The sequence below is a fragment of the Syngnathus floridae genome, chromosome 21 (assembly GCF_059516105.1).
Source record: "Syngnathus floridae isolate MCC-2025c chromosome 21, RoL_Sflo_1.0, whole genome shotgun sequence".
NCBI lineage: Eukaryota > Metazoa > Chordata > Actinopteri > Syngnathiformes > Syngnathidae > Syngnathus > Syngnathus floridae.
The window spans coordinates 5,170,528-5,198,164 of NC_142433.1; the positions used below are offsets into that span (position 1 = coordinate 5,170,528).

General features: G+C 48.8%; 5 protein-coding genes across 11 annotated transcripts; 1 reads left to right on the forward strand and 4 right to left on the reverse strand.

Annotated features, from left to right (window-relative positions):
• Nucleotides 1–115: 115 nt before the first annotated feature.
• On the reverse strand, nt 116–15,032 carry kmt2ba (lysine (K)-specific methyltransferase 2Ba). Of its 3 annotated transcripts, XM_088364378.1 has the most exons (38): nt 14,633–15,032; nt 12,681–13,965; nt 12,447–12,619; nt 12,293–12,373; nt 12,032–12,188; nt 10,572–10,863; nt 10,324–10,385; nt 10,004–10,228; nt 9,831–9,928; nt 8,420–9,100; nt 8,201–8,314; nt 7,984–8,130; nt 7,802–7,894; nt 7,607–7,724; nt 7,428–7,544; nt 7,158–7,348; nt 6,990–7,091; nt 6,811–6,909; nt 6,663–6,739; nt 6,499–6,596; nt 6,338–6,417; nt 6,125–6,259; nt 5,888–6,046; nt 5,701–5,818; nt 5,550–5,628; nt 5,313–5,479; nt 5,084–5,242; nt 4,042–4,974; nt 2,910–3,948; nt 2,738–2,833; nt 2,560–2,655; nt 2,389–2,474; nt 2,200–2,325; nt 1,871–2,123; nt 1,692–1,802; nt 1,533–1,616; nt 1,331–1,460; nt 116–1,251 (listed from the first exon to the last, which is right to left on the reverse strand). In XM_088364378.1, exons 1-38 carry the CDS (start codon nt 14,924–14,926, stop codon nt 976–978), a joined length of 8,631 nt encoding a protein of 2,876 aa, XP_088220504.1. In that variant the 5' UTR covers nt 14,927–15,032; the 3' UTR covers nt 116–975. The 3 variants fall into 3 exon arrangements, with proteins under 3 accessions (XP_088220504.1, XP_088220503.1, XP_088220505.1); XM_088364377.1 differs by having other exon boundaries at nt 2,910–4,974; XM_088364379.1 differs by having other exon boundaries at nt 2,910–4,974; nt 8,420–8,524; nt 14,633–15,031.
• Nucleotides 15,033–15,462: 430 nt separating this feature from the next.
• LOC148380104 (zinc finger protein 423-like) lies at nt 15,463–17,039 on the reverse strand. 2 transcript variants are annotated; one of them, XM_088364381.1, is made up of 5 exons: nt 16,982–17,039; nt 16,685–16,791; nt 16,455–16,570; nt 16,239–16,382; nt 15,463–16,178 (listed from the first exon to the last, which is right to left on the reverse strand). In XM_088364381.1, the coding sequence occupies exons 2-5, from the start codon at nt 16,740–16,742 to the stop codon at nt 15,738–15,740; spliced, it is 759 nt and encodes a 252-aa protein (XP_088220507.1). In that variant the 5' UTR covers nt 16,743–16,791; nt 16,982–17,039; the 3' UTR covers nt 15,463–15,737. The 2 variants fall into 2 exon arrangements, with proteins under 2 accessions (XP_088220507.1, XP_088220509.1); XM_088364383.1 differs by having other exon boundaries at nt 16,685–17,016.
• A 328-nt stretch (nt 17,040–17,367) lies between these two features.
• ndufv1 (NADH:ubiquinone oxidoreductase core subunit V1) lies at nt 17,368–20,698 on the reverse strand. Its single transcript, XM_088364380.1, has 11 exons — nt 20,608–20,698; nt 19,958–20,054; nt 19,808–19,890; nt 19,575–19,745; nt 19,279–19,462; nt 18,880–19,069; nt 18,589–18,801; nt 18,256–18,422; nt 18,113–18,194; nt 17,898–18,043; nt 17,368–17,775 (listed from the first exon to the last, which is right to left on the reverse strand). The coding sequence occupies exons 2-11, from the start codon at nt 20,051–20,053 to the stop codon at nt 17,698–17,700; spliced, it is 1,410 nt and encodes a 469-aa protein (XP_088220506.1). The 5' UTR covers nt 20,054; nt 20,608–20,698; the 3' UTR covers nt 17,368–17,697.
• A 604-nt stretch (nt 20,699–21,302) lies between these two features.
• On the reverse strand, nt 21,303–26,423 carry hcn3 (hyperpolarization activated cyclic nucleotide-gated potassium channel 3). Of its 2 annotated transcripts, XM_088365483.1 has the most exons (9): nt 26,386–26,423; nt 25,316–25,416; nt 24,670–25,116; nt 22,978–23,407; nt 22,755–22,916; nt 22,330–22,548; nt 22,110–22,256; nt 21,787–22,027; nt 21,303–21,724 (listed from the first exon to the last, which is right to left on the reverse strand). In XM_088365483.1, exons 3-9 carry the CDS (start codon nt 25,083–25,085, stop codon nt 21,522–21,524), a joined length of 1,818 nt encoding a protein of 605 aa, XP_088221609.1. In that variant the 5' UTR covers nt 25,086–25,116; nt 25,316–25,416; nt 26,386–26,423; the 3' UTR covers nt 21,303–21,521. The 2 variants fall into 2 exon arrangements, with proteins under 2 accessions (XP_088221609.1, XP_088221608.1); XM_088365482.1 differs by lacking the exons at nt 25,316–25,416; nt 26,386–26,423 and having other exon boundaries at nt 24,670–25,283.
• ecm1a (extracellular matrix protein 1a) lies at nt 26,115–27,357 on the forward strand. Of its 3 annotated transcripts, none has more exons than XM_088365496.1 (4): nt 26,115–26,352; nt 26,419–26,663; nt 26,849–27,054; nt 27,114–27,357. In XM_088365496.1, the coding sequence occupies exons 1-3, from the start codon at nt 26,286–26,288 to the stop codon at nt 27,050–27,052; spliced, it is 516 nt and encodes a 171-aa protein (XP_088221622.1). In that variant the 5' UTR covers nt 26,115–26,285; the 3' UTR covers nt 27,053–27,054; nt 27,114–27,357. The 3 variants fall into 3 exon arrangements, with proteins under 3 accessions (XP_088221622.1, XP_088221623.1, XP_088221621.1); XM_088365497.1 differs by having other exon boundaries at nt 27,245–27,357; XM_088365495.1 differs by having other exon boundaries at nt 26,120–26,352; nt 26,849–27,357.
• The last annotated feature ends 280 nt before the right edge of the window (nt 27,358–27,637 follow it).

The following is a 27,637-nucleotide window of genomic DNA, read 5'->3' on the forward strand; positions in this document are numbered from 1 at the left end:
GTTATCTGGGAAAACAAGCATATGGCTGGAATGACCTTGAGTCATATAAGCATATAAGCCTGCCACCATCTTCATGCGACTTCTACGTGGACACTAATTAAAAAAAGGATGATCGTTATGGAACAAACAACATTGGAACTTTATTGAACATAAATTAAAAAAAAAAACGCAGGTAGAAAAATATGTAACAGGTTTAGAAAGACCTTTTTATACAACTATTTACAAACACAAAAGCTGCAAACACCTTCAGCGTCCCCCCCCCAAAATAAATGTGAATTTGGACAGGCAACAGTGGTTGTCAAATACCTGCAGGTCAATCAATTTAAGGTTAGTAATTAATGCTGTGTTACGTGTTGTAATCTTTGGGACTTGAATTTTATTTTATATATTTTTTTGAGGGACAAAATGTTTCATCATGAGGTAGAACACATGGAAACACTGACGTGGCTGGAAATTTCCCCCACCTCAAAACGCAAACTACCATTTTTTAATCCAACTTGCAAAGGTTAAAGCACAAAAGGGCTTACTCCATAAAGATTTCTTTTTCAAATATACAAAAACATAATAACCTATAAAGGGACAGTGCAAAAGCATTGTATTATTTCTTCCTAAAAGACACAAAATGAACAAGACCTGCGGGATCATCACAGATTTTCTGAGAGTATGGTTAAAACAATTTGAAGTCTACCGGCACCTCAGTAAATTCCAACGGAGAGACAACAGCATGAGGCTGCCACGACGGAAAACAAAATAACAAAATAAGGATTGCGTCTGAGCAATAAATAAATATTCCCCTGCGACAAAACGAAACAAAAACAATTGTGTGTCGTAAAAGAGCATCACAGCGCCTTGTGCAAAAGTCTGTGATTGACTATGATGATATTTTCTCCAGGTTGTGACGCTCAAGTACTCTTGTCGTAAAATGTTATTCAACGGAGGTGGGAATTCCCCAGAGGTAAGTCCTACCTCGGGCCGCTAGTTAAGGTAGCGACGGCAGCGTCGGGCGGCGCAGTTGCAACGCAGCTTGCTCTCGTCGTCCTCGATGGGGAACTTGTAGTCGTAGGTGAGCTCCTCGCCGCGGTAGATCTTGCGCAGCGCGAAGATGACGATGTGCTTGCGTCCGTCCACGTTGATGACGCGCGAGTAGCAGTTGGGCTCGCACGAGTGGTTGATGAAGCGCGCCGCGTTGCCCTGCATGGTGGCGTCCACCACGTCGAAGTCGTCGATGCGGAACATGTAGCAGCCGATGCCCTGAGAAGGCGAGGTTTGGAAATTTTTGATCTTCTCCTTTCGAGGAGTGAAACTCAGGCGTGTTATGTAACTGACTTACTTTGCCGTCATAATATTTCTCCCGCTTATCCGTCAGCACTGAGCGGATAACGGTGCCGGCGTACTCGATGACCATTTCTCCCGCTTCGATGATCCTCTTGCAGAAAAGCCCTCGGCCGTGAATGAGAGACCTGCGGGAAAGTACGATTCGTAAGACTCGGGATTCCATCTGACGGCGAGATGTGGGTCCATTGTTGCGTCACCGGTAAACGCCGACGGCTTCCTTGGATGTTTTCTCCAGGTGGCGAAATCTCATGGCCATGGGAAGCTCACTGCTGGTGGCACGCCTGATGGAAAAGTACAGCGGGGTCATGTGACCATTTCTGTCTTGCTCCCGTTTTGCTCGTTTCCAAATGACTGACCTGGACGACTTGAGCGGGAACTCGTCGTCCTCCTCGTCATAGGGGCCGAGCGAGTCGGGGGGCGCTCGGTGCTGAGACGCCAAGAAGTCGAACATGTCGAACGTCGATTTCCTGTTCGCGCACAAAAAAAGGTGTCAAATCAAATTCACGCATGGAGCAAAAACAAAATGGCAGCGCACCGCATGTAGACTTCGCCGCGGGCGCAGCCGCTGGGGTTGAGCGGTAACTCCTCCTCGATGTCGCTGCAGCGATGGAAGCGGAAGCGGTGGCTCTTGCAGTCGCCGGCGCCGCGCAGCTGCTCCAGCAGGAAGATGACGGCGTCGTGCACCACGCCAAGCACCCGCGGCCCGCTCATGCCGCCCAGGGGGAACTGCCCGAGGCGGAAGGCCGCCCGCGCTTCTTGGACGCCGTCGATCACGGCACGCCAAGCCACTGGCGAAAGGAGACGATAGAGAATGGCGTTTTTCTTCTGGTCACAGATGGCGTCTGAACTACATTTGATTCTTACCCTCCATGCTGTTAGCTTTGACGCTAAAGCCGTCATCGCTGGTGATCTCAAAACGCAGGTGAGGCTGGTTCATGTAGCTCCTCTTTTTGTTTTTGGGCAAAGGGGCCTCGTCCTCAGAACTGCAACCTAAGCGAGAGAATTTTTTGTCACGGCTGCTTCATTCATTTTGACATGTTCTCGGGGGCAAACCTGCAAGGGGGGCCCAATCGGATAGGTCTCCATGGCGAGCGCTGACCCACTTGTGTGATCCGGCCCAACTCTCCACATTCGGAGTCCTGAGCATAACACGGAATAATCAGCAAATAAATATTATGTTTACAAGAAGTAAAATTAAAATAAAATAAAAATTGATGGGCTAACCTTGGGGACATTGGCAGCGCTGGTGCCGTAATTCTCAAATTCTCCTTGTCCACATCGGGAACATCTTTTCCAGGCTGGATTTTAATTTTGGGATATCTGTGGAAGGGAGCGAGACAATTTAAAAATATGAATTTACGGGCCCAAAGATTGAAGAGGTGTTTTCGCCCAATGCACTTGCCCTTCTGGGCTTGCAAGCAACCGTCGCCGCCCGGCGCTGATGTTCACGTTGCAGGATGTGGAGTCTTTATCTGCAACGTCCGTTTTTCGTTGGGTTCTGGGGTGCACAAATATTTGGTACAGATTACGGGCCACATCTTTTGGGCATCTCTGTGTCTTCAGACAATACTGACCCGTATTCCTGATGATACCCGTGATCACCGGAAGGCTCCTTCAGGATGTCCATCTTCGCCTTTTTTCTTCTGTAAGCGATGGTGCTCGGGAGCTTGACACGCACTTTAGGCGCACTTGTCATCTGTGGGTTGTAAGTTGGCACGCTGATACGGACACTTGGGGACACTGCGGCTCCGCCGGCTGACTCATGGCTGATCTTCTGGTGGGCGTCTTGGCGTTGAGGAGGTACTGCAGGTTTGCCGCCTGTGCCGAGGAGGATGATGGGCTTGGTCCTTGGGGGCTCAGCCTGGGATTCCATGGATCTGTTCATAATCGCTTGAGCCGTTTCGGCTTCCGACAAAATCGAGGCGGGATTACGCTGCACGGTGACGGCCGGCGGGGGGCTGGTCATGCGTTTAATGGGCACCACTCGGTAGATGATTTTGTGGTTGGGCGCCGGTGTGGTGGGAACGCTGGCGAGTTGGGTGCCGGTGCTAGGTTTGATCGTAACCCGAGGGATGGGTCGCTTCAGGGCGTTGCCCTTGTGGAGCATTTTGGCAATTTGGCTTATCTTGCTGTAAGTGGGAGAACTTGTGTTGAGCGTTTGATACGTGTTGGTTCTGGGGTTCTTCAGCAGGATCTGACCTTCACTGTTGACTAAGAGCACCTGAGGGGTCGGCGCGACACTGGGGGCTGCAGCCGAAGTGGGAATCATCAGCTGGGTGGGTTGCTGTGACGCGACGGGCTTGTCCAAGCGGATGGCGACGGTTTTGCCTCGCATGACGGCGGGTTGGACGTTTAAGGCGTTCACCCCGTTGAAGAGAATGGGCGAGGCGACAGCGTTCGGGGCGACGGAGGTCACAAGCTGGACTGACCTGGGGGGCAGCAGCACCTTGACTTTCGGCGGCTGCTGCTGAGGGACGACGCTCTCTGGCAAAAAGGACTTCATTTTGGCAGTGTTGCGGATTTTTTTGACAAGGACTCTTTTTACTGGCAAGTTTTTAGGCTCGGGAGAGTAGTCCGGGTCATTAGCGTCATCTTTGAAGCCTTCCGTGGAGTCTGTGGATGACGCATTGTCATTTTCATCGGCTTGCGTGTTACTCGTGGACATCAAACCGACGTCGTTGTTGGCATCGGAACTCCCGGCGGTACCTTCTAGAAAAACGGCCTTGGCAGATGTGTCGCCATCCATCAGCACCTCCTCGCTTTGTACCATGTCGAAAGCGTCGAGGAAAACAGGGGCTGGCTGTTCTACTGAGAAGCCGCCCGCCGTGCTCGTACCTTGCTCTACCTCCTGGCTAGAATCCAACCTCTTGAGAGCGACTGTCAGCTGCTTTGTGGGCGAGTTGTCGTCGGTGTGAATGGGAGCGCCGCCGGTTCCCGCGTCGCCGGCCTCCTCGCTGCAGTCGCTCTCGGAGCCGTCGTCGGCGCCGTCCAACTGCGAAATGGAGGGCGTCGAGGGCAGAGCTGATGTCTGCGCGCCACCAGCTGCCTCGCACACAACGGTGCGGGTAAGTTGAACACTGTGGTCTTCATCTTCGGAGTCTGCTTCCGGGATTTCCGCATCCAGCCGACCGCCCGGCAACATGTTATCGCTCAGCAGGGTCTCGTCAAACGCGTTGAGAACCGAGGCCACCGCAACCTCGGTGTCGGCGTCAAACACGGTGTAAGGCAGCTCCAAGTGTCCATCCGTGTTATCGGGGGCTAGCGAGATGCCGTTTGTCGTCGCCACGGCCGCATCCTCCGTCTCGGATGACTCCAAGAAATCTTGGGGAACCTCGGCAGACACGGGAGTGGTGATCTTGAACGCGTGCCTTCCCCTGGGGGAGCCGTGGCGAGGCGAAAACCCGGCGGACATGGGTCGAGGCGGCGAGCCCCAGCCGGGCGAGAGGGAGTTCTGTCGCGATAAGGGAGGCGAGCTCGGCGGAAAGTTGGAAGACCTCGGCGGGGGAGCGCAGCAGGACTGGATGGGGCTGCCAGTCGGGGAGGAGCTGCAGCGGCTCCTGGATGAAAGCCTTCGGCGGCGCTGAGTGTTCTCCAGGTCCCGCAGAGTGAAAATATGATGCGATTTGGAAGCCGCCGAACCTTAAAGGAAAAGTTACGAAACTGAACTACGCATTTCAAATTTACGGATTTATCCTCAACATATAAAAATGGACTGAATTGACTTGCAAACATCTTTCTGCCTGTATACCTGGAGACGGGAGGGGTCGGGAAGTCCCCCCCGCGGGCCTCCTGGTCTGCGAGTAGCTGTGGTGCTTGTATGGCGAATTGTGCAATTTGGAGTTGGGCGATGGAGTAGCAGATGAAAGTGGGCTGGACGTGGCGCTTAAAGTATCCAGAGTCTCCATATCTGGGAGGAACATCACACATTTAGGCACCCGAACACAACCGAAGAGTCACAAGCGACAATGGACTATTACCCCTGTGCAAGTTGGGACTGTGGACGATGGTTTGATTCTCCTCTTGATCATACTTCATGAGGAGCTCCTGTTCCTCGCCGGGCAGGGGGCTGCTGACTTCCGTCACCTTACAAGTGTACTTGCAGTGTCGACGCGGATCCACAGTGCTCCAGTATAAACGAGAGCACCTAAAATTAAAACAGACAAATTAATTTCTAGTCCTAAATGATCTCAAGTTTCACAAAGAGGATGGCTTACTGGTATCCGACAGGGTATAACATCCTCCCGTTGGATGAGATTTCTGACAGCACACCGAGTTTCTGGATTTGCAGAGACCCTAAAAAACAGAAGAAACATTTGTAGTCATCATGTGGAGGATAACCACGGTATTGTAATCAAATATACATACCAATGGTCATATTGATGGATTCAGGCTCGAGGCCTGTGAGGAACTTCCTCTTCAGCGTGATCCCTTCAAAGTCGACGTAGACTCGCCGCGAAACTTCAAATCCGTCCCCGGACACAACCTGTGGTTATAAAATGAATTAGTACCTCAAATGTTTATTAAGAATAACAACAGCATTGCTCACACACACCGCCGCACTGACGAGATCCGTGTGTTTGTAGCAGTAGACCTTCCGGTCCCGCTGGAACACACAATCATGGGCTCGCGCGCACATGAAGTGGAAGTTACTCTGGCAGGTGGAGAGGCAGCAGCCCACCGTGGCCCCCGACAGTCCACAGCGGTCGCAACGCTGACGAGACAGAACAACAAAAACAGTGAGCGGCTCTCTCCGTCTGAAACGACCAAACACGTTTAGATGTTTACATACCAAGTGGCGCCCCCTGTAGACGGCAGTGTGTACTTGATGTAGGGCGCCGTTGTTCTCAGACACTTCGGCCGACCAGATGCAGCAGTTAATATGGGCCCACTCGTTCTGGCCTAAGTACAGCAGCCGTCCTTCATCCTGTTAAGATGAGCAAACATGTTGATTTAAATTGTGACATGGTGCAACAACAACAAAAAAAATGAAGCTTCATCTTACTCTGGGAGCAGAGTCACCATGGTGTTGACACAAAACACACTGTCGGCTGTCTTTGACGGCTTCCACATCCTTCATCGCACCTACATGGGGCAAAACTGTCATATTTCAACCCGTTGGTCTCCAAATAATTGTGAGCACACGCGGCTGCTTTTATTTCATACCTTTCCCCGCCTTGCTCTCCCGAGGCTGATACGTCCTCTGCGTCCACTGTGCATAGCTGTGCTCCTTCGAAGGCGGGATTACAGCTTCGGGGAGCATGCTGCTCCAGAGGAAAGGATGTTGGGAGGTTTGTGGACGAGACCACCGGTGTGTGCATTGGACTTACCTTGGCAGGTCCTCGGAGAATGACCTCAACTTGTTTTGGTGGTGCGCAGGAAGCCAGGGGAAGACTTGGACCATCAACTGTCGGAACAAGCGATAGTTATATTAGAATAAAATCCCCGACTGTTTTAAATGGTCTCTTTTAAGCTTACTTTGGCGTAATGCTCCCTGGCCTGACCAATGGCGTTTTCATCGTCTTCCTCCTTCAGCCACTTTCTCATCACAGAAACGACATCGGCATGGAATGCTTTCTGTGTGGGTGGGAGAGGTGTCAAAGTTATACTGTCCATATGCATCATCATTTTTAGCATCATTTCTCACTCATACTCACAATAGATGTGTAATTGCCCCCTTTCAACTTCTCGTCCATGGCTTGGAGATCACACGCTGGTGTTTGTTCCCCGAGTAACTCGGCCTTGTTTGTTTCCTGACACTAAAGCGCACACGCATGTTCGTTAGGAGCAGCAAATAACGACAACTACTTCCGTGGGCAGCGTACCGATTGGCAGAGCGCGAGATGCTGAGTGGCGTCGGAGGCGAGGAGTCCGGCCAGCACCTCCCGCAGGCCGAGCAGCAGTTGGCTTTGCAGAAGCTCCCTTAGGCTTTCTTCCTCGCCGGTATGGCGACGGCACGGGGAGCAGGTGAAGACGGCGTCTTGGGGTCGGCTCGACAGCAACCCCTTGAGCTCCTCTGCAATGGGAGACAAACCAAAACATATGGACTGAGGCTCGAGAAGACAGAATCACAAAAAGCTGCAATGCAAGCTCACCTGAGAGACCCTCACAGGTGTGATGCACCCAGTGCTTGCATCTTGAACAATGAATCATCTGCTCCCGCTGGCTGCTGTCGTCGTCGTAGCACTTGCTGCACACGGTGCAGAAGTCGCCTGTGTAGACATTTTGTGTCAGTCGTTATCATGTCGGGAAACAACTTGAGTCAGCGAGCAACCTTTTTCGTAAAGAACGGTGCAGTCGGGGCAGAAGTTCTCGGCGTGGTTCCAGGCCACGTCCCAGGATTTTCCAGGCGTCACCCCGCAGCTTTTGCAGCGGATGCAAGTCATGCAGAGCTGGGGGAAGAAAAAAAAAAGTGTTAGAAAACACACAACAAAAAATTAGCTTAGATAAAAAAAATTATAAAGACAACCCAGGGTAGACTGCAGTTCATTGGTTTGGGGTATGTTGGTCCCAAGCAGGAAGGATGGTAGGAGGTTTGGCATCTCTTGCATTGCAACACAGGCTGCAGAGATATAACAGTGTGAGCGGAGCCAAGCTTATTTAGAACACACTCGGCCGATGGCGCTGCAAGCCAAAAGTTGGCTTTCGCACCTTGGACAGCTTGCTTCTGCGCCCACACACGTGGCAGAACTTGCAGCGTCGGCAGCACCAGTTCTCCTTGTTCCCCGCCAGGGGCTGCTCCTCGGCCGAGAGGCAGAAGTTGTGGAAGGGCTCGCAGCATATCTGGCAGAAGATCATCTGAGAGCAAAGATCAGGTCATTCGGGAGAACGAGAATCAGGCAGGAGGTCCACTGAAGGGCTGGGTTACCTCATGACGACCTTTGCTGGCACATAGCAGACAGACGGGCTGAGGTGTGCTGGGGACAGACGTGAGGACGCTGAGGCCACCCATTAGCCACACGTTTTGAATTGCGCAATCCTCCTGGGGGGGGAGACCATTGTATCCTTTAATACTTCAATTCTATTGTGCCGTTTCCAGATCCGTTTTTCCACCCGAGTGACATGAACGGCAAACATGCAAGCCTACCTTAAAATCCACACGGATCCTTGTCTTGTCAAGCAGCGGGCCCTTCTGGGGAAATCCGCTAGGAAACCCCACAGGGGCGCTGTGCGACGAACCCTCTGCGGCATTCTGGGAAGGAAGGAGACAGTGTGGGTCAGTTCCCGGCGGCCTTTGCAGCCCCATTCCTTCTTGTCCGTCTTGGCCATCATCCCGGGCACCGTCGGCTTCGTCCACCGCGAGTTCTTTGTCGCTCAAAGCACCGAGCTGCTGCCGCTGCGACGGCACGTCCCCTTGAAAGCGTAACGTGGTCGCGACCTCTGTCAGAGCGGAGTGGCATGTGGACTTTGGGCTCCCTTGGGGTGGTGGCGATTCACGCCCGTGCAAAACCACAGCTGGGGGCAAGCGGTGCAGTCGCAACACGAGGACACGTGAAAGGGGCGGCGGTTCAGGCGGACTCCCCGTTACGAGCTGCGGCGCGATGGCATGCAGTGCGTGCGGCTCACTAGGCTGCGTAAGGGGCCGCATCGATTTGGGCTCAGATTGTTTTAGGTATGGATCCAGGCGCTGGGGCGACTGCGGCAGAGGATCGGGGAGGCGGTATAAGTGTACTCTGAGCTCCCGCTGTAGTTTGGACACAGGGCTTCCGGGTGGGCCGGGACAGGGGAACGTATCGCTGGGCGCCGTCTCTTCCGTGTTCTGCAATCCCTGCGGAGGAGGGGACTGCCTAAGCCAACCAGCCATACAGGTTCCAAACGCTACACTTGCATAGAGGCGCATGCAATAGACAAAAGGAAAGAGGCCTCCTGTCAGGGCACTACTGGATGTTAGCCAGGGGAAGTAGGCAAGTAAGTAAGGCGGGTCAAAGGTCAAGAGTGTACAGAGGCATGCTAGTCTGCTGGTTTTGACAAAGGGCAAGTCACATTTGAATTCAATTTCCCGTAAAAATGGTACGGTAACCTTATTTCCTCAAACCTCCCAGAAAATAAATCATGCAGCCATCTCAGTTCATCAGCACAACTGCTCACGCACATGCTAACCAAAACAGCAGCACCTACCGACGCGCGCAAACTGCCTATTGGGACGATTTCAAGCGTCTTAATGTTTGCGGTCAACTTCATTTCACTTCTTACGGCCACTCGGGAATGTTGCGTGCCTTCACATCTCAGTTTGCTTTGGTTGCATTTCTAGCTAGCAGTACCTTTTCTTTATTTAAACACCATTTTCACTATTAGAGGTCAGTGGACAAAATAAGGAAAGAAAAGAGGCCGGAGAAGGAAATTGCTTGGAAGTTGTCTTCTTGCTAGGAATTTCTCAGACTGCCAATCAAATTTAGCGTGAAAACAATAGCAGGAAGTCAAAGGATTCCAAATAATTTAGCCCAGGAGTTTAAAAGAGCTACATGGGAGGAAAGAGAGACGCTTGCGGGCAACATTACCTTGTAGGCTCTTGGTCTGCCTCCTTTGGAAAATGGCCGCCGTTGCTTCACCACCTCATGAGCAGGGTCATGACGTGCGGACAGTCCATGTCCGAGATCTCAAAAAGAACACAAACCTTAAAAACAGTTCCATGTTTTTGTTTTTTTTGCAGCACTGGAGAGTTGTTGTCTACCTTGCTTGGAGACCATCTTCTCCTTTTTGAATGCTTGTCCCTCTTCCTCTGCCTCTTCTTCCGACTCGGATTTGAGCAGGCTGCTGAAGGAACGTGGCGTGATATCACGCAAGGAATGCTTTCGAATTTTGGTCGGCACTAAGGACAGCGACTTGGGCGACTCCCCGGCGCACCAGTTGCCGTCGTCGCTGCTTGACAACGGTGCTGAAATCTGCCGGGCGCGAACTGACAAAACGGAGGCAAAACACAGTTCATTTTATTTTTTGGGAGAATAACCTTCCCCATTATCTGGACATAAGAACACTATTACCAATCCATACCTGTAAATTGTTTGACAATACGCTCCGTCTTGGTTGCTTCAATTCTATCGCACCTCCTGTATCTGTTGACAATACAGCACAAAAAAGTGTTAATCATAAAATAAATAATATTTCTTTAAAAATACTGCTATGCTTGCTAATTTTCCGTGCAATTTGATTTTCTTCACTTCACCCTCTGGGGTAGTAGTAGCACCACCTAGTGGCCAGAGTGAGCAAATGAATGGACGTACACAACGGCGTTTCCTTACATGCAACATTGCCGCCTCTTGTTGGGCCCGCCAAACTTGGGCTTGTCGCGACAGTTGGTACACTTGGCGCAGTCCGTGTCCACCAGGCAGCCTCGGCACGTGCCGCAGCGCCGCGAACGCACGCCGCCGGGCTTGTAGCGGCTCAAGATTTTGCGCTTTCTGTAATTGCGGCCTCGCCGCCGCCCGTGCCGCCGCCAATGCTTCTGCTGATCCTCCAGGGGTTCCTGGGAGACGAGCCACTGAGCCCCGCTCTCCGCCGAGATGTCCTCGTCCTCGTCGTCATCTGCGACATCTGCAAGCAGGAAAGGGAGTGGTTGGATAGCCACTCAAAAGCGTATTAGCACATTTAACAGGAATCTATTTATGACTGGGGGAGGCAATAAAAATGTATGTAATTTTATTTAAAAAACAAATATGCGTGGTTAAAATACTATAAATCACAGGATATGGCATTCATGGACCATTATGGAGAAAAGACCAGACCAGAAGGGCAGAACAAATAAGATGGATGCAAAGAGCTTTGATGAGCAAAATGGAGAATTCATGTTGAAGACCCCGCCAGCATCTAACATTTCTGCCAGGCAGAGAGTTCCAGCTGGCTCTTTAGGTGTCTTGTGTGCGAACGTGAATCCATGAAGGCAGGTTTTTTGGACAACAAGCTACAATGGCGTCTAGCTGCCACAAGGGGGTGGCAAAGCACTACTTTTGAATTACATAGGTGACTTACTGGACAGGGCTTTTGCTGGAACAAAAAGGGTGAATAAACAGGATTTGCGGCAAAGAAAAATATGAGGAGTCCCAAATAATGCATAGTAAAAAAAAAAAATGAAATAAATACTTATGTACGTTTTTGTCCGTTTTTGTTTTGTGTCGACATTGCAGATGAACATAACATCCATATTCTTAAGAATATGCAAATTAGTGAATTATGCGTTTTGTGTGTGTGTATTCTTTGAATGTGGTGTGCGATTGTCCCTACGTGTGGCTTCAGGGCAGCGAGTCTAATGGTCAAACAGCACTTTCTCACCTCATACAGAGTGATGGCCGATCGACCAGTGTTGGGTAAAGCTTTCCAACAGCGGTGGCTAATCTGTGTGTGACAAAAGATAATTTTTGCTGGCAAATAATTGACTTACAACTACATTGAGCTTAAAAGAAAAGGTTTGTATTTTTGTTGGAGGGGGGGAATTGGTGAGTTGTGGGTTTTTTATTGGTGGCTTTACGGTTGCTGCAAGTGCACTGTGATGTGCTAGCGTGAAAAGATTTTGGATGCCTTCTCAACTGCCCTCTTATTTGTCTACTCGCTGGCTTGATCGGAGGATTGAAACCAAACAAAAGGTAATCTACATGGTTTGTGTCACACAAGAGGATCAGTCGGGACTAAAAAAATGGTTGTGCACTTTTTGTCCAATGTGGTAGTTTGCATAAAGAAAAAAACTACAGGTGTACTTGGAGCGTACCTTCAATTGCGGGGGAGAAGGTGATCCCCTCCCTCTCGTGCAGCGGTAGGGCACTGAGTCGGGGGATGTCGTCGGGCACCATCGCCCGCGGCTGGCCCAGGGCAACCGCCGCCGCCCGGCAAACGTGCTTGATCCTAGGACCGCCCAGAGGTTGCTCCTGCCGACAGAAATGACATTTGGAGAAATTACAATCATCAAATAATCAGCCATGATTACATTTTTTTAACCCGAAATAAAGAAAAGCACAAACAGGCTTCTTACCTGAGGACACAGTTTAGGAGCACGGTTGGCTCTCCTTTTCCTCCGTCCCCTCACCGCCACCTGAGTGTCGCCGGAGCTCGACTGTTCGTACGGAAAAAAGTCCCGATTATTTTGGCATTTGCACGCACGGGTTGGAAAAAAACGCCATGCTCACCTGCGACAACTTGAACTGCTTCTGCTGGTCGATCTTGATGAGCTGCACTTTGGCTTTCTTCAGCAGGTGCAGCATCCTCCTGTTGGCTCCGCTCAGGCCCACCGCACGGTGCCCGGACATGCCCACCTCGGGGGCCGCCACCGCAGCGCCAACCTCGCCGCTGCCCGCCGCATCTGCGCCGACAAAAAGATGGTTAGGAGCATCGCATCTTCAAATTAAACGAGTCACGCTTACCATTGTTGTCGGCGTCTTGCGGAGATGTTTGCGAAGACGCCTTGGGGTTGCTGCCGACAGCTACGGAGAGCTTCCTCACCACGCCAGGCGAGTTTGTTTCCTCCATGGTGAGTTTGGACTTGCGTCGCCTCCTCTTCTTGACGTGCACGTTCAAATCGTCCTGACGAGTGGCGGCGTTTTCAACCCGTGCGGAGGACTGGCCTCTCTTCTCTGCCAGCTTCAAGGTGAGCCGCTTGAGTTTCTTGTAGAAGTCCAGGTGACTGGTGGCAAGAATCGGTCGTGCGGTGAGCTTCGCCGATGGACGTGACGCGGCGTCCCCGTCCGCATCGTAAAAAGAGTCTTGAGAGGACGTGCTGGTCTTCTCGTCTTCTTTGGGTGTGTTCTTGAGCCAGGAAGACATGTGGCCTTTCGGGAAAGGCACCATGGCCTCATCCAAGAACCTCTTGGGCGTTTTGATGACGCGGGCCGAGCGTGCGGTGGTCACGGCTGAGGAGTCGCGCTGCTCCACTGCTGAAGCAGGTTCGAGTTCAGGCGTGACAGCAGGATGTTGCTCGGGGACGTAGGCATAGAACACATGTTTGATGCGCTTCTTTTTGGGGCTGGCGGTGGTAGCGGGCAAGGCGGGTTTAACCTTCCTCCGCTTGCCAAATACGCACTTGCGATGGTATCGCTTGATGGTGCGATGCTCGGGCAGAGCATGCGGCGGAGGAGACGGAGACGACCTCCCTTCCAGAGGCATGGCCGCCTCCGGACCGCTCTGGGTGCCCGCCTCCGCGCCGATCTCCGGGGACGCGGCCACTTCCTTCGTCAACTTTTTCCTCAGGCCGCGCTGCAGGGTCGCCGCCGACAGCCTGGCGCGTTTAGCGGGCCGCGGCGATGAGGCGGCGTCTGGAATTGTGATCTTGACTTTATCCTCCTGCCCCGCATTCTCATCTGTTCCCGCTTCACCGAGAGCAATCTTAATGTCGTTTGCTTCTTGCAACATCTCCACTGGAGCCTCTTTCTTATCTCTACCTTTAACGTCCACCCATTCTTTTTTAGAGGACCACGGTACGATCGTTCCAATCAAACCTTCGTTTTCTTTGGAGTTTTGTGGCACAATTGTGCCGATCAGCCCGTCTTCTTCTTCTTCTTCCGTTTCTTCTTTGGCGCCTTGCGATACAATCTTCCCAGATCTGGTGGCAGGAGGTGATCTCACAACTTTGGGAGCTTTAACAGCTTTGGGAGGTTTCACTCTCCTAGATGAATGAGCCGTGCTTGTGCCAAAGCCATCAAAGCTTTCCTCCTGAAGAAAAAAACACAAAGATAAGGAAAACCCATATTGGTTGACTTTAGTGGAGACCACATCAGGTTCATTTAGAAAAGATCTTGAGTTCGTACAAGAGGGGCGAGCAATGCAAAGTACTTTTCCCAATATATTTTAATCAAACTATTTGAGAGTAGAAAGAGTGCATGGTCCTTCAAATGCTCAAACTGCTTTCCACCATGGAGTCAGCTGACAGCTCCAGCGTGGAAAGTATGATGATCAACTTAACCATTATGACGTTTTCCCCACGACACGATGAAATATATGCAAACCTCAAAACGAATGCAAGACGTAAATTTAAGACGAGAGCTAGCGAAACTTTACTGCACGAAGCTCGTTTGCATAAACAACCGTGGCTAGTAGCTCAAGTTTCCGCCTTGTGGGGGGTTAGACGGGAGTCGATATTTGTTAAAAATATGTTTACGATATAAATGAGAAATTATTCCCCGCACAAGCACAGGAAATCGGTGTTGGTCCGCGATGGAAGCCGAAGCTAAAGCTACATTGCCGCGAGTAAATCAAGAGGCTTCCACATCCTTTGTAATTCCTAAACAACAAGTGCACCCAAGCGCCATTTCTAGTGTGTTTAAAACAAGTGAGACATTTTGTTGTCAAGGCGGTCTCGCTAGATGAATAACTCGCTCACCTCATCGCTCGACTCGAAGCCCGCTTCCCCCAGCCGTCCATGCTTCTCGGCCACGCCGAGCAGGCGCAGCAAGGCCGGGTCGTCGCTCAACGCGAGGCCGATGTTTACGGGCCTCGGCCTTCCATCCGACGACTCGTCGTCGTCCGAGCTCAGCCTTCCGCGTTTGCTTCGCTTGCCCAGCCGTAACCGGCCGACACGGCTCGCGCAGGGGCGGCCCGGGAAGCGAGCTCGGGCGACCGTTTGGGCGCTCAAAGCCACCGCGGACGACGACAATCCGCCACCCGAAGCCGCCATTTTTGAGCACGACGTCACCGAGAAGAAGAGCGCGCTGTCTGCCGACGACGGGCGATGCGAGCACGCAAGATGGACCTAGAGTGCTCTCGGCCACTGCCAGAAGGCGCGAGATAGGAAGGGAAGACAAGTGCATCATGGGAAAAAAATGACTTATCGCCACTTTGTTTTGTTTGTGAGCACCACTTTCGTTACTTACTGTTTTTCGAAACGTATTCATAATATCTTAAATAATTTCGGCATCCATTTTGAGAAAATGTTTTTTTTTTTTAGCTATGAACATTTTATTCTGCAGCTCGTGCCCTCTATAACAAGGAAAACTGCAGATGAATTCAATGTATAAAATATATCAATAAAATACAAATGAAGACAAAATATTCCAAAAATTTTAATTTAAATAATTCATCCTATGTAAAAACATTTAAAGTATATGTAAATACATACAAGGAGGTGAACAAACCTGTATCAACAAACTTGAAAACAAAATTAAAAACAAATATTTTAGGGAATACACGCTTGATGATAAATCAACATGTATATTTATTCCAGACAAATTTTATTATTAACCTAAAAGCACTGATCAGTCAAATGCTATAGATATTGATATAAAGAGCTCTATTTGAACAAAAAAAACGTGCTCAAACTTCACAATAACCTTGTGCTTTTGTAACATGAATCCATTTGGCCTTCTGAGGACTTCAAAACAACTAAAATGGCCATTGATGTGGAAAAAAAACATGCATAAGTGAAAAAAAAAAGGCTATCGTGTTGAAGACAAACAGTAGTTATGTGCAGACTGGCGTTTATGGCATGCTCAGTGCATCTTCCTCTTGTGTGCCCTCAGGGCGTCAATGGACGGGAACACCAAATCACAGTCTCTTTTGGAGCAAGGAATCTTCAGCTCTTCTTCCTCTATCTCCTCCTCTTCCTCATCTTCCTCCTCTTCGTCCTCCTCTTCCATCTTCTTCTTCTTGCCGCGCACCTTCTTTGTCTTCGCTCGGAGTTGGCGTTTAGTGGTGGGCTTCATTTTGCCGCTTTTAACCCTGTCTTGGTGGCTCTGCAGCGCCTCGTCGGTGAGGAAGTGGCACCCGCAGATGGAGCACAGCCGCCCGCTGCTTTGCGCTGCCGACACAACGTCCTGGTCGTGCGCTTCGATGCAGTGCAAGTGGAAGTCCAGTAGTTTGGGGCAGTCTACGTTGCAGTCTCGACAATGCCACACGTCTTGCACGCAGCCTTTCCTTTTGTGCTTGTAAAGCTGTGACCAAACAATCAGTCACATTTTCACCTAACGGTAGTTCACTATACTTTCACTCACCCCATTAAAGTTGGCAAAGACTTGGGAGCAGGAAGAGCAGACAGGGATGTCATCAACCTGGTAGTGAAGCCCGTTGTGTACTCTGAGTTCCTCAGGGGAAGCAAAAAGCTTATCGCACTTGTAACACGAGAACAGCGTGTCGTTCTGCAGAAAGATAAAAAATGTTGACTGAGCCAGATAATGCCTATGGGCTCATTAGAGACCAACAAATATTACCTGCATCAGATGCCTGGTGTACTGCTCCGGGTGATTCCTCTTAATGTGGGTCTCTTTAGTCTTAGCAGAGCGAAAGCTGATGAGACATTGCGGACAGCGGAGATCATCATCTTCTTCTGCATGATCCATCACAACCACAAATAATTACAGGGAGGAAGCTTTATGCACGAGGTCAGACAAAATATTTTATTTTCTAGTAACTATTTTTGTCAGTCAGGTGTACATCTTACGAATTTGCAGAAGGGAAGTCGCAGAAGACTCATCAGATCTAATCTCACGGTGGGTCATGTTGGTGTCCACGATGAAGTTCGTCCACTTTCAGCAAGTCAGTGCAAAACTGTAAAAAATTTAATTTTACACAATACACGCTCCCATTTGGTTAAAAACAACCCAAAGGAACAGATTCGTCTGAAACGGTCATCGTATTTATTTAAATTTAAGTGCTTGCTAAATCCCCTTGTGCAGTTCCTTTAACTACGACTTTTAAAATATGAATATTAGTGGAAAAACAAAATTGATTTTGCTACCCTTGAAGCCACGGCGCCAAGCTGTGTTCATCCGGGTCACGTGACACATAAATTCCCGTCGAATCGCGCGGCTATCATCGCGAGACTTTTGGTAACGCCCACTACGTAATTCGTGTTAATTGGCATAAGTCCAAATAAATTAGGAATTATAAATTAAACTTTTAGTACTATTTACAAGATTTATCTATTACCTTATTTTTAATAACCAACGGTGTAAAAACACAAAGACATGCAATAATTGCATTTCATAGCACTTGTTTATTCCTTTACATTTTATCGGTCCTAGACTTTGACAGAATTTAACAAAGGAATTTTTGTTAACTTTATTATTCTAATTCCAGCGTTTATTCTGGAAAAAGTTTTCTAAAAAAAAAAAAACAGGACTATTCCAAATATCATGTGTTTTATTGGCAGGCATACAATAATGGGATGGATGGGTGATCAGACATGAGCAATTATTCACCCCTAAGCAACAACTTGCAGTCCACCAGGTCCTACTTTGAGAACCTCTGACTGAAACCATTAAAAACAACATGATGAGTGATGAATAGCAAACCAGAGAAAATTTAAGGTTCATAGAACATCATTGATATTTCCACCACACAAGGAGACAAAAAAAGCACGTCATTTCTTCTTAATTACTTTGTGAACAACACAAGCATTGTAGCGATGAGGTACAGAGGTGCGCCCACCAAGATGAAGAGCAAGCGGACATTTTATGCGCTGGCTTGTTTCTGTTCCTGGAATTGGGCGATTCGGTTTTCCATCAAGGGCCTGAAGTGTCGGATCAAGCCCTGAAACAAGAGGAGGAACTCACGTTGGGGAAGATGGTGCTCTCAAGTAAAGCTTAGGTGTGCTATGTTAGCTTTGTGTGGTCAAAAAGTCAAATGGAGTTGGTTATTTCCATTGGGCTTACCTGCACGGGCCAGGCGGCGCCGTCTCCCAGGGCACAGATGGTGTGTCCTTCGATCTGCTTGCTGATCTCCCAGATCATGTCGATTTCCGACTGCCGCGCGTCTCCTTGCACGAAACGCCACATCATGTTGTTCATCCAGTCCACTCCTTCACGAGAACAAAGCAATTAGCCACACGATGAACGAAATTTAAATTAAGTGTGGTAGAAATCGGGACCTTCTCTGCAAGGTGTGCACTGGCCGCAGCTCTCATGCTTGTAAAACTCAATCAGGCGGGCGATGGCTCTGATGAGGTCCGTCTGGGAAAATAAAAGTTGAATACGATCAGAAGATGCTTATTAGGACGGGACAATAACGTACCGATTTGTCCATGACGATGAGCGCCGCCGTGCCCAGGCCGGTCTGAGCCTGGATGAGGCCGTCGAAGTCCATCAGCACATCCTCGCACACCTTCTTGGGGATGAGCGGCGTGGAGGAGCCGCCAGGGATGACGGCTAACAGGTTGTCCCATCCTCCACGAACGCCGCCTGTATCACAAATAGCAGTTCACGTATGTTCTTTTTTAATGTATAATGAGCTCAATCTGGAGTTGTTGGAGATCAAAATACATTCAGGAACACAAAAAGCCACCTCAGGTCATGCTAACGTTTAGCTACTGATGTAAGTGTTGGATTCCCGAGGCCTCAAATATACCTGCGTGCCTCTCGATGAGATCCTTCAGGGGGATGGACATCTCCTCCTCAACTGTGCACGGGTTGTTGACATGACCAGAGATGTTGAAGAGCTTGGTGCCCGAGTTCCTCTCGCGGCCAAAACCCAGAAACCAGGTGCCTCCCCGGCGGCAGATGGTGGGCGCCACGGCAACCGTCTCCACGTTGGCCACCGTTGTGGGGCAGCCGAACACGCCTTCACAACCCACAACAATTGTTTATACGCTTTCTGCGGTCGGGTGTTTGACGGCGGACTTCCCGCATGGAGACTCACCTACGTCAGCAGGAAATGGAGGTTTAAGTCGTGGCTTGCCCTGCTTCCCCTCCAGCGACTCGATGAGCGCTGTCTCCTCACCGCAGATGTACGCACCGGCGCCGCGCATCACAAACACATCGAAGTCGTAACCCGAGCCGCACGCATTCCTGCCGATGAGCCCCGCTGTGTACGCCTCGTTGATGGCCACCTGAACACATTCACGTGCGAGATGCTTAGAGACACTTCATTAGGAACATCTACATTTCACTAACTCGATGAGGCCACTAGAGGGAAGTAATGATGAATTTTTCCTCTGGTGGCTTTCAAAGGGTGAGAAGAAGAATTTACACAGTTGATTCAAGTGTGAAATAAATCATGAGCCATATAGTCGCAAAAAGTTGAGGCGTCTGATCCGACCTGCAGGTTGGACGACTCGTTGTAGAACTCCCCGCGGATGTAGATGTAGGCGGCGCGGGCCCCCATGGCCCTGCCGGCCACCAGGCAGCCCTCCACCAGTTTGTGGGGGTCGTTCCTCATGATCTCCCTGTCTTTGCACGTGCCTGGTTCGCCTTCATCGGCGTTCACCACCAGATACTTGGGCCTGAGAGCCGGACAAAACACATTACTACTACTTTCCTATTTCGACAAGTCTGATGGCATCTTAGCAATCAAGAAGATGGGGATGTGTTCTGTATTATGAGTGTGTCTCTGACCTGCCGTCACTGGGCTTGTTCATAAAACTCCACTTCATACCGGTGGGGAACCCTGCACCTCCCCTGCCACGCAGACCCGACACCTTGATTTCATTAAGAATCCAATCCACACCCTTGAGAAGGATCTCCTTGGTCTTGTACCAATCGCCACGCTTCAAGGCGCCGTTCAACCTGAAGCACATGTCAAGTTAACCGAAGAATAATGAACTGAATACAACTTTGCCAGGTCTTACTTCCAGTCATGGCGGCCGTAGAGGTTGGTGAATATTCTGTCCTCGTCTGCCAGTGGCCCAAATGTTGTTTTCTTTGGAGGAGTCTGAGGAAAACAATGTATATTTACACTGTTTGATTTTGTAACTTTAGACTCAAGAGGCAGACAATACCTGTGCGGTGCTGTTAAATCGAACGATGGCGCCTTGACTGAGCGCCGCCGGGGCGCGAGCCACCCCACACACGACAGCCCGAGACAAGGACAGCATCCTGCGGAAGTCAAAATTTTGAACTATGTGTTACAGTTGCTTAGAAATTTATTTTTAAACACATTCTTTTAGGGTAATATGATAATGTCAACACACACACACAGTCTAAACATTGTTAATTTACAATCAGGACACCCCCAAACCTTTTAACAATAGTGTAAATTTCATAAACACCCCCACAAGTATGTGAGTACATATAACATTGTTATGCAAGTGAGCTAATCACAATCACTGAGTAATGCTGACTAAAGAAGATCAACTAGGGCCCACTGAGTGATTGTAACAATCTCCAAATAGTGTGTTACATTTATATGTGCACATCCATAATAATATTTGAACACAGTGACCTCCACGCTAGCGGCGCTACAGCTAGCGGTAGCATGTGATGCTAGGCTGGCTGTCTCTTATAACCTTGTCCGCGTCACGAGTAAAGAGGAAAAATGACAACATTGTGTCCACGCAGAACGAACATGTTGATTTATAATCAAAAGGAATTATATTGAAAGAGACAAAGGAGGAAAATGTTTGGTTGGTTCTAGCAAGACATTACGTACCTGCTCTTCGTCCTGAGTTTATGAAACCCAAACCGGAAGCGCTCTTCTCATTATGGAAGTAGTCTGTGACGTCACCTCCGGTGCGACCAAGGCTTTGTTTACTAATTTTGAACAGCCTTCAAACACTCTAACTTGACAAAAGTCCAACGGTCTTTATTGTTATTCATTAAAACATAAATATAATATAAATTGTAAAGCTCCTACGCACGCACGCTGTTGCTGCCATTTTATAAATTATGTTTACATCAATAAATTGGCTACAACGATTTTTTTTTTTTTTTTTTTTACATATTTTATGTCTTATATATTTATAATGACCTACGGTTACCTGTTATTTTCCTAACAGGACAAAAATATTTCTTTGTCTGATATAGACACTGGCTCTCTTGGGGTCCAAATTCTAAAGACCAAGCTGTATTGTAAATGGATGGATTTTCCCTGAGTTTAATATGACTTTATACAAACTAAAACAACCGCCCCATATATGTATATTGTCTATAACGTGTACAGTTGGAGTTATGACATCAGCGCAGCTTATCCCCCCCCCACACACACACACAAACAGCATGTGAGATTACAAAAACGGCATGATGAGGATTTCCAACCATCCAGCTGCTGCCAAATCCTGAATGATTGACAGCCATAGTCATAGAAAGCATAAGAGGATGCTAAGCAAAATTAACAAAAGCAAGAAATCATTTACTTGATTTTATTTCCATAAATAGTGATTTTATTGGTGAACTGCACGTGGTAGGAAGAATCTTTTGCAGGGGGAAATAATAATACAATATGACATCAAAAGTGGAGATTATAACTAAATAAAATGGATTACTTAGTACTTACCTACTGTTGTAATTAAGTATTTTTACTGCATGGTATTACGAGTCATGAGTCACATTTGATTGTTGCTTTGGTCACTCGTTTGGGGGAGGCTGGTGGCTGGGCCTCCTGGCAACCCGGCCTAGTCGGTCCACGGCCGCGCTCTCGAAGGCCCGCCTCATGAGCGGGTGCTCCTCCAGCACTTCGTTGAAGCTGTCCACACTCAGCGAGTAGAGCCGACAGTACGTTTCGGCCTTCACGCTAGCTGTGCGTCGGCCTTGAGTCAGCAGACAGATCTCTGAAAACAGGAAAATCGATGATCATCCGTTCATCACGATTTCCAGATAAAAAGTTGGTTACCCCCAAAATAGGCCCCGTCGCTTAGTCTGATCTCCTTGCTGCCTCGCGGGATGACCACGACGGTGCCGTGCTGGATGAAGTACATTTTCCGACCCAGCGTTCCCTCACGTATGATGAAGTCTGCCGGCTGGAAGACCTCGAAGTGGAGCTTGGTGAGGATCACGGTCACGAAGTGAGGGTCGGTGTTGGCGAAGAGGGGCATGTTGGCCACCAGACCTCGACAGTTGTAGCTGACGATTTCCTGTCAAGATGAAGAGAAGTAAAAAAAGTTGTAATTCCGCTTTAATTTATTGAAATACTTTGTAGCATTAAAAATATCTTGCCTCTTTTAGCGGATCACTGAGCTCTCCCAGGATGCTATCCTCGTCAAACATCTTGCCTTGGAAACGTTGCTCGTAATAATCGTGGATCCTCTGCCGCAAGTCCGCGGGCAGCTTGTGGAACGACATGTACTGCTCCACTTGCTTGTACTGAAGACGAACGAAATAAGAGTGAACTCAACCATAGAGACTTGTCATGTGAAATTAGGTCAACGAGGTCAACCTTCTCCTGGTAGTGGCGATGCGAGGCGTCCAAGGACTGCACCAGGTTGGTGGCGTGGCCCAGGAACATAGCGTAGCAAGTGGCGCCCACCACCATGCTGATCATGGTCAGCCACACATCAGTCATGCCTTCCGGGGGGTGGGCACCATAACCGATGCACAGCATGTGACTCATGGCCATGAACAGGGCGTACGAGTACTGGATGTGCCACGTGGCGTTCTGACCAGGACCAAAGAAAAAAGATTTATGTCAGAAAAGAATACTATATGCAGTTGTTGTACACTAGAATGCCACAAGATGGCGCTCTGTCTAATAGAAAAGTTGATCCCATGGAATTATTAAGTCAGATGAGAGGAAAAAACGAACCAGGAACTTTCTCACTACTTCTTTGATCTGCACGTGCGTGATCAAGGGCGTGAACTGACCACCATGTTGTTCTTGGACACCCAGCAGTCTGCGGGGAAGTCCTGCAGCATGGGCACCATGAAGGTGAGGCAGCCGTCCCAGTGGCACAGCAGTAGCATCATGCCGATCAAGTTGACGATGCGCACCACCGCGCTGGCCAGGTCGTACGTCATGTTGAACATCTGAAGTAGAGAACCAGAAGATGTTGTCGTCTGCTTTTTTGTGTGGAATGAAAGCTTGTACCTCCTCCCATTGGTGGATGTAGCGGATGAGTCGGGATAAGCGCAGGAGTCGTAGCAGGCTGAGGATCTTGGTGAAGCGCACGATGCGGAGGGCTCGAGCTGTCCGGTACACGTCGGTCGAGTCCTGCAGAGACTCCAGGTCCACCACCAGGAAGATGTAGTCCACCGGAATGGACGAGATGAAGTCGACCAGGAACCAGGAGCGCAGGTAGTGCAGGCGGATGCACTTAGGGTCCAGAATGATGTGGCTATCCTCGCCCAGGATGCCCGTGCGGAAGTTGAAGACCAGGTCCATGAGGAAGAGCGTGTCAGACAACATGTTGAAGGTGATCCACGGGATGGTGTTCTGGTCTTCGAAGAATGTGATGCCCCATGGTAAGATCACCAGGTTGCTCATCATGAGGAGGAGCATCACTAGATCCCAGTAGAACCTAGAAGGAACCACATGTTCACAACATGGCGTGAGACATCATCATCTTTAACACTGCACAGAGAATTGATGCTCCTGTTTTGGTTAGCAACAGCTATCGGCAGTGGCTAATTGACACGCTATCAACAAGCTGACTCTGAAATGACACAAGTGGGAGCAGTAAGGTCAGATGACAAGATCCATGACCCACTTTAGGTCTCTTCATGATTGCAGCAACAAGAGGAAGCGCCCTCATTAACAATTCACCCTCGTGTCACCGAACGCACCACAACAATGTCACCACGCTGCTCGACACATCGTCCAGACGTGTCTGTCAGACGTCCTACAAGTTGTCATCCAGGTCTCCAGTGTCCTCCAAAGCTGGTTTTGGGTTTCCTTCCTTTCCCAACAGATTCTTTTTCCATCCGCTGTCAATCAACCCGACGTCTCGACTTCATTAAGGGTTCTTTTTTCATTCCTTGCCCTGGGATGTGATTGATTGTTATCTCCTCTCGTGTTGCATCAAATTAAGTGGCCACTCTGGGGTCAATTTAATTTAAAACATGATTAAAAATCAAATAGAACAAAAAAATATTTGTATAAATCATATTCACACATTCTTTCCTGACAATTATGTTGCTGGAGGAGCTGACGGGGGAAGGCGGGGCCAAAAATAAAGTCAGACAGACGTTTTGGCAGATTGCTAGCTAAGACCCCGGCCTTCTGTCCAGTGTCCTTTCCCCCTCGGGTCGTCCTTAATTTACCTCCACGCACCTCTGTATTGCGGCCAAATACACTCAGTGGGACAAATCACACCATCTGACCTCCACCTTCATTTCAAAGGCAAGTTTGGAGCATAAGGCAAACAGTCCTGCCATAATCCCTGCCACAGCTGTTTGCATATTGTTGCATAATAAAACAAGATTGGAATTATTCTCATCATTTCCCCCTCGTGGGTCGTCCGTCTGTCGCCGGCCTGCTTATGTATTGTCTGAATTAGCTGTTATTATTAAGAAGATAAATTGTAATGTCTATTTTTGGGCAAAATGGTATAAAACAGAGGAAGGAATAATAGAGGCGAATATGAGTGGAGAGGGAGGGGGGGTTACCAAGAGGCTTGAATAATCCAGATGATCTTGTCCTATATACTGTATCAGTAATCAAATCCCTTCATCGCCTTATACCACGTAGTGTATCAGCTGCTGTGCCGGACTCCGAATTTGGGATGTCCAGCCTGTCCTAATGTAGTTGCCGCTTTTTTTTTTGGGACAACTGTGGCCTCACCTGAAATTGCTGTAGGGATGGATGATCCACACTCCGAACGACTTGACCCTGGCCTGCTCGGCGGCGACCCCTTTGTGGCTGCCGAACATGCGCAGGGAGAACTTGTTGACGCCGGGCTGCAACATGGATCCGAGCTGCTTCTGGAAATACGTGGACCGGTCTGGCTCGGCTTCCTCGTAATCGTCGTCAACCTCGTCGGGGTCCAGAAGCCCGGCGGGGTCGGCCGTGTAGTCGTCGTTGTGAGTTTTGACCAACGAGAAAAGAGTCTGGCTCACGTCGTTGTGTTTGTCCGTCTTTGAGGAAGGCGTTCCGGGGCAGGTGGCCTTCTGGGAGCCGCTTCGCCATCGGGAGAATCGTAGACTGCTCCAGCTACGGTAATACGGCGTGTCGGGTTTGGGACTAGGACTTTCTTTCATGCCCTTCTGGTCACCCAGGCTCCTTGAGGGGCTGGTCATGTTGGAAAAAGAAAGTGTCTACTTACAAGAAGAATAGAGCTGTCATTCTTAACTACTTGGAAAAAAAATCTCGCTATTGTCTACCATGCAGCTTCATCTGTCTCCAGCCTGGACGGATGCAAATTGCCAGGCGGGGAGCTCATCAAGTAGCCTTCAATAATCGGCTTGTTGCGACACATGCGTTCACTCACCTCCCTCCCGCTCGACCCCCCCCTCCCCTTCTCTGGCATGGCGGTCAAATTGCGGAGACATCCAGGGCTCAACAGGTATGAATTAATCATGAGCGATCAGCCTGTGAAAAAGATGGAAGAAAGTCAGACATGCAAAGAAACAACCACAAAAAAAAGTTTGTGCGGAAAGTAGTTAGCTCTTCACGACACGAGATAGGTTTGTTTGACCTTACGGTTGTTTCGGGAATATATTTTTATATATTTGGAGTTTTTCTCCTGTGAGTGACCTGGTCAGCAGCCAAGCAAATCAGTGTCATGGTAGATCACGTTCCAAAAGTGTCACAGACACCGTTGACACACTTGAGATCCCAATTACAGCTGCTAACGTTACATCGACCAATCACATCGTCGCAATTGAAGTGGGAGTAGAGGGAAAGTACAGCATAGCGAGGAATTGCGTAACGACGATATCGTGGCATTCCATGTGGAATCAGAAGACGTTTTTGATTGTGATCATGTGTGGAAAACAGGAAGCAGCTGGTGAACACGTCGGCTGCTATTCGATAGCAAAAATGCAAAGTTAGCGCGTTTTTTTTTTTTTGGCAGCGTGACCTTTTGTTACACAGGGGATGAGCGATTTTCAACAACACATTTTGTCCACGGTCAGCTTGAAATCACGATAAGAAATTGGCCTCCGGGTTTTCAGGCATGGAAAGAATTCAGAACATTGCGAAAGTACAAATCTCACATGATTCATATTAATGGATTTTTTGGATTGGTTCTGTTAGAACGCTTATCAGTCTCTTCTCCATATGTTGTTATTTTGTATGTTCAGCAGATGGTCCCCCAAGTGTTGAGCGGAAAACAGGGGCGGGTCACTCTTTCCCACCCCCCGGGCTTAATATAAGAAGCCTGCCTGTGAACTTTCTAGATTTTACATCTACGTGCTAAGACCAAAACTAAAAAAAAAATACATTAAATCACTCCAGCCATGACTTTGCTTACACTTCTCCAAGGGTTTCTCATTCTTCTGATTGCCTCCGATGCAAATCTGCGAGGTAATATCGATTTGTGGTGAAATTGCAAAATACCTTCGGAATGATCCACCGCGTTTGTTTCTCCAGCGGAGTCCACAGAAGTCAACGTGCCGTTCCCGCCGGCTCAGCCCACGGAGCATAACCTGGCAGCCATCTGTAGCCAAGGTCAGGGTCGCCCCAGGTACCCCGAGAGCTTCTTCCCGAGGAGGGGGGCGGGACACTTCAGGCGTCGTGGGACGGCCATCAATCGACTGGAATCCTGGTACCAACAGTGCTGCAATCTGGGTGGAGATAACAGGGAGGCTGCCGTGCTATGCTGCACCAGGCAATCTGTAAGTCAAAGAAAATATTAGAGAAGAGTCAGGATTTTGCAAACTTTAGATAATTCCAATAATGTCATTCACTGTGCAATGTTATTATTATTTTGCTAAATCAGTACTTTTTTATTTCTACTCTTATAGTCTTGCTGTTACGACACTATGTGGTTCTGATTTTATTTCCATGTGTGTGCTTTCAGTGGAAACAGGCGCTGGGCTTGTTCTGCAGCGAGGAATTTGGAACCATGACAGCACACTATGAGTGCTGCTTGAAGCAAGGGGACGAACGCTGGAGCTGCTTTGACAGTGGGCTGCCAAACCCGGACTATCTTGGCACGCCGGGGTACACTGCACCTGAAATGCCTGTCGAACCCGACTTCACCTTCGACCCAAATGCTTGCTAAAGGTACAGAAAACTTTAAAAAAAAATAATGATCAGTCAAGCAGAAAAAAAAATGTCCACAGGTATTCCAAACAGGAAAGGTGAGAGATTTGATCCCCACCGAGTCAACATACTAACAAAAATATTTTGCACTGTTTTTTTGTAAATTAAAAATCACTGTACTCTATCACTGCAATCTATAATATGTCCACAGGAAGTCGCTGTTTTCATGGTCAAAGTTGTTGGTGGGGCGTGCTTTGTTGTTCACAACCTTTTCTGAATGGAAATCTGTACCAGAAAACTGAATAAAACATTTTAATAACTTTCCACTGTGATCTACGTTTCTTTGTTTCTCATACAAACGTGAACAAATCGTCAAAAGAAAAGCGTGGCCGTACGCACATTCCCCTTAATTTCGCCTTTGCCTTCAAAATAAAAGATATCTTTGAGCGCTAATGTCTTTGAAGGATAAAAAGGAATTAAAAATAAAACATTGAATAAAGAAGTTTATCAAATGTACACGTTTATTTTGTGTATTAACTCGCACAATGTGCTTCCGAGTTCTGAGCCTATTTGGGTCGCTTTTATTACTACGCTGTTTACTCTT

What these genes read in the sequence shown, in the direction of transcription:
- kmt2ba (XM_088364377.1), bottom strand. Translation starts at nt 14,926, where the DNA reads ATGGCGGCTTCGGGTGGCGGATTGTCGTCGTCCGCGGTGGCTTTGAGC. An exon ending in GGGTATCATCAGGAATACGG is followed by an intron (nt 2,834 to 2,909) that starts GTCAGTATTGTC and finishes TGTGCACCCCAG; the next exon opens with AACCCAACGAAAAACGGACG. An exon ending in CGCGGCGAAGTCTACATGCG is followed by an intron (nt 1,803 to 1,870) that starts GTGCGCTGCCAT and finishes GTGCGCGAACAG; the next exon opens with GAAATCGACGTTCGACATGT.
- LOC148380104 (XM_088364381.1), bottom strand. Translation starts at nt 16,742, where the DNA reads ATGACCCACCGTGAGATTAGATCTGATGAGTCTTCTGCGACTTCCCTT. An exon ending in GACTTCCCTTCTGCAAATTC is followed by an intron (nt 16,571 to 16,684) that starts GTAAGATGTACA and finishes TGGATCATGCAG; the next exon opens with AAGAAGATGATGATCTCCGC. An exon ending in TCTTTGCCAACTTTAATGGG is followed by an intron (nt 16,179 to 16,238) that starts GTGAGTGAAAGT and finishes GTTTGGTCACAG; the next exon opens with CTTTACAAGCACAAAAGGAA.
- ndufv1 (XM_088364380.1), bottom strand. Translation starts at nt 20,053, where the DNA reads ATGCTGTCCTTGTCTCGGGCTGTCGTGTGTGGGGTGGCTCGCGCCCCG. An exon ending in AACAAGCCCAGTGACGGCAG is followed by an intron (nt 19,463 to 19,574) that starts GTCAGAGACACA and finishes TCCGGCTCTCAG; the next exon opens with GCCCAAGTATCTGGTGGTGA. An exon ending in GCGCCGCCTGGCCCGTGCAG is followed by an intron (nt 17,776 to 17,897) that starts GTAAGCCCAATG and finishes CTCTTGTTTCAG; the next exon opens with GGCTTGATCCGACACTTCAG.
- hcn3 (XM_088365482.1), bottom strand. Translation starts at nt 25,124, where the DNA reads ATGACCAGCCCCTCAAGGAGCCTGGGTGACCAGAAGGGCATGAAAGAA. An exon ending in ATCGCCACTACCAGGAGAAG is followed by an intron (nt 22,257 to 22,329) that starts GTTGACCTCGTT and finishes GTTCGTCTTCAG; the next exon opens with TACAAGCAAGTGGAGCAGTA. An exon ending in CGACGGGGCCTATTTTGGGG is followed by an intron (nt 21,725 to 21,786) that starts GTAACCAACTTT and finishes TCCTGTTTTCAG; the next exon opens with AGATCTGTCTGCTGACTCAA.
- ecm1a (XM_088365496.1), top strand. Translation starts at nt 26,286, where the DNA reads ATGACTTTGCTTACACTTCTCCAAGGGTTTCTCATTCTTCTGATTGCC. An exon ending in CTCCGATGCAAATCTGCGAG is followed by an intron (nt 26,353 to 26,418) that starts GTAATATCGATT and finishes TTGTTTCTCCAG; the next exon opens with CGGAGTCCACAGAAGTCAAC. An exon ending in TATGCTGCACCAGGCAATCT is followed by an intron (nt 26,664 to 26,848) that starts GTAAGTCAAAGA and finishes GTGTGCTTTCAG; the next exon opens with TGGAAACAGGCGCTGGGCTT.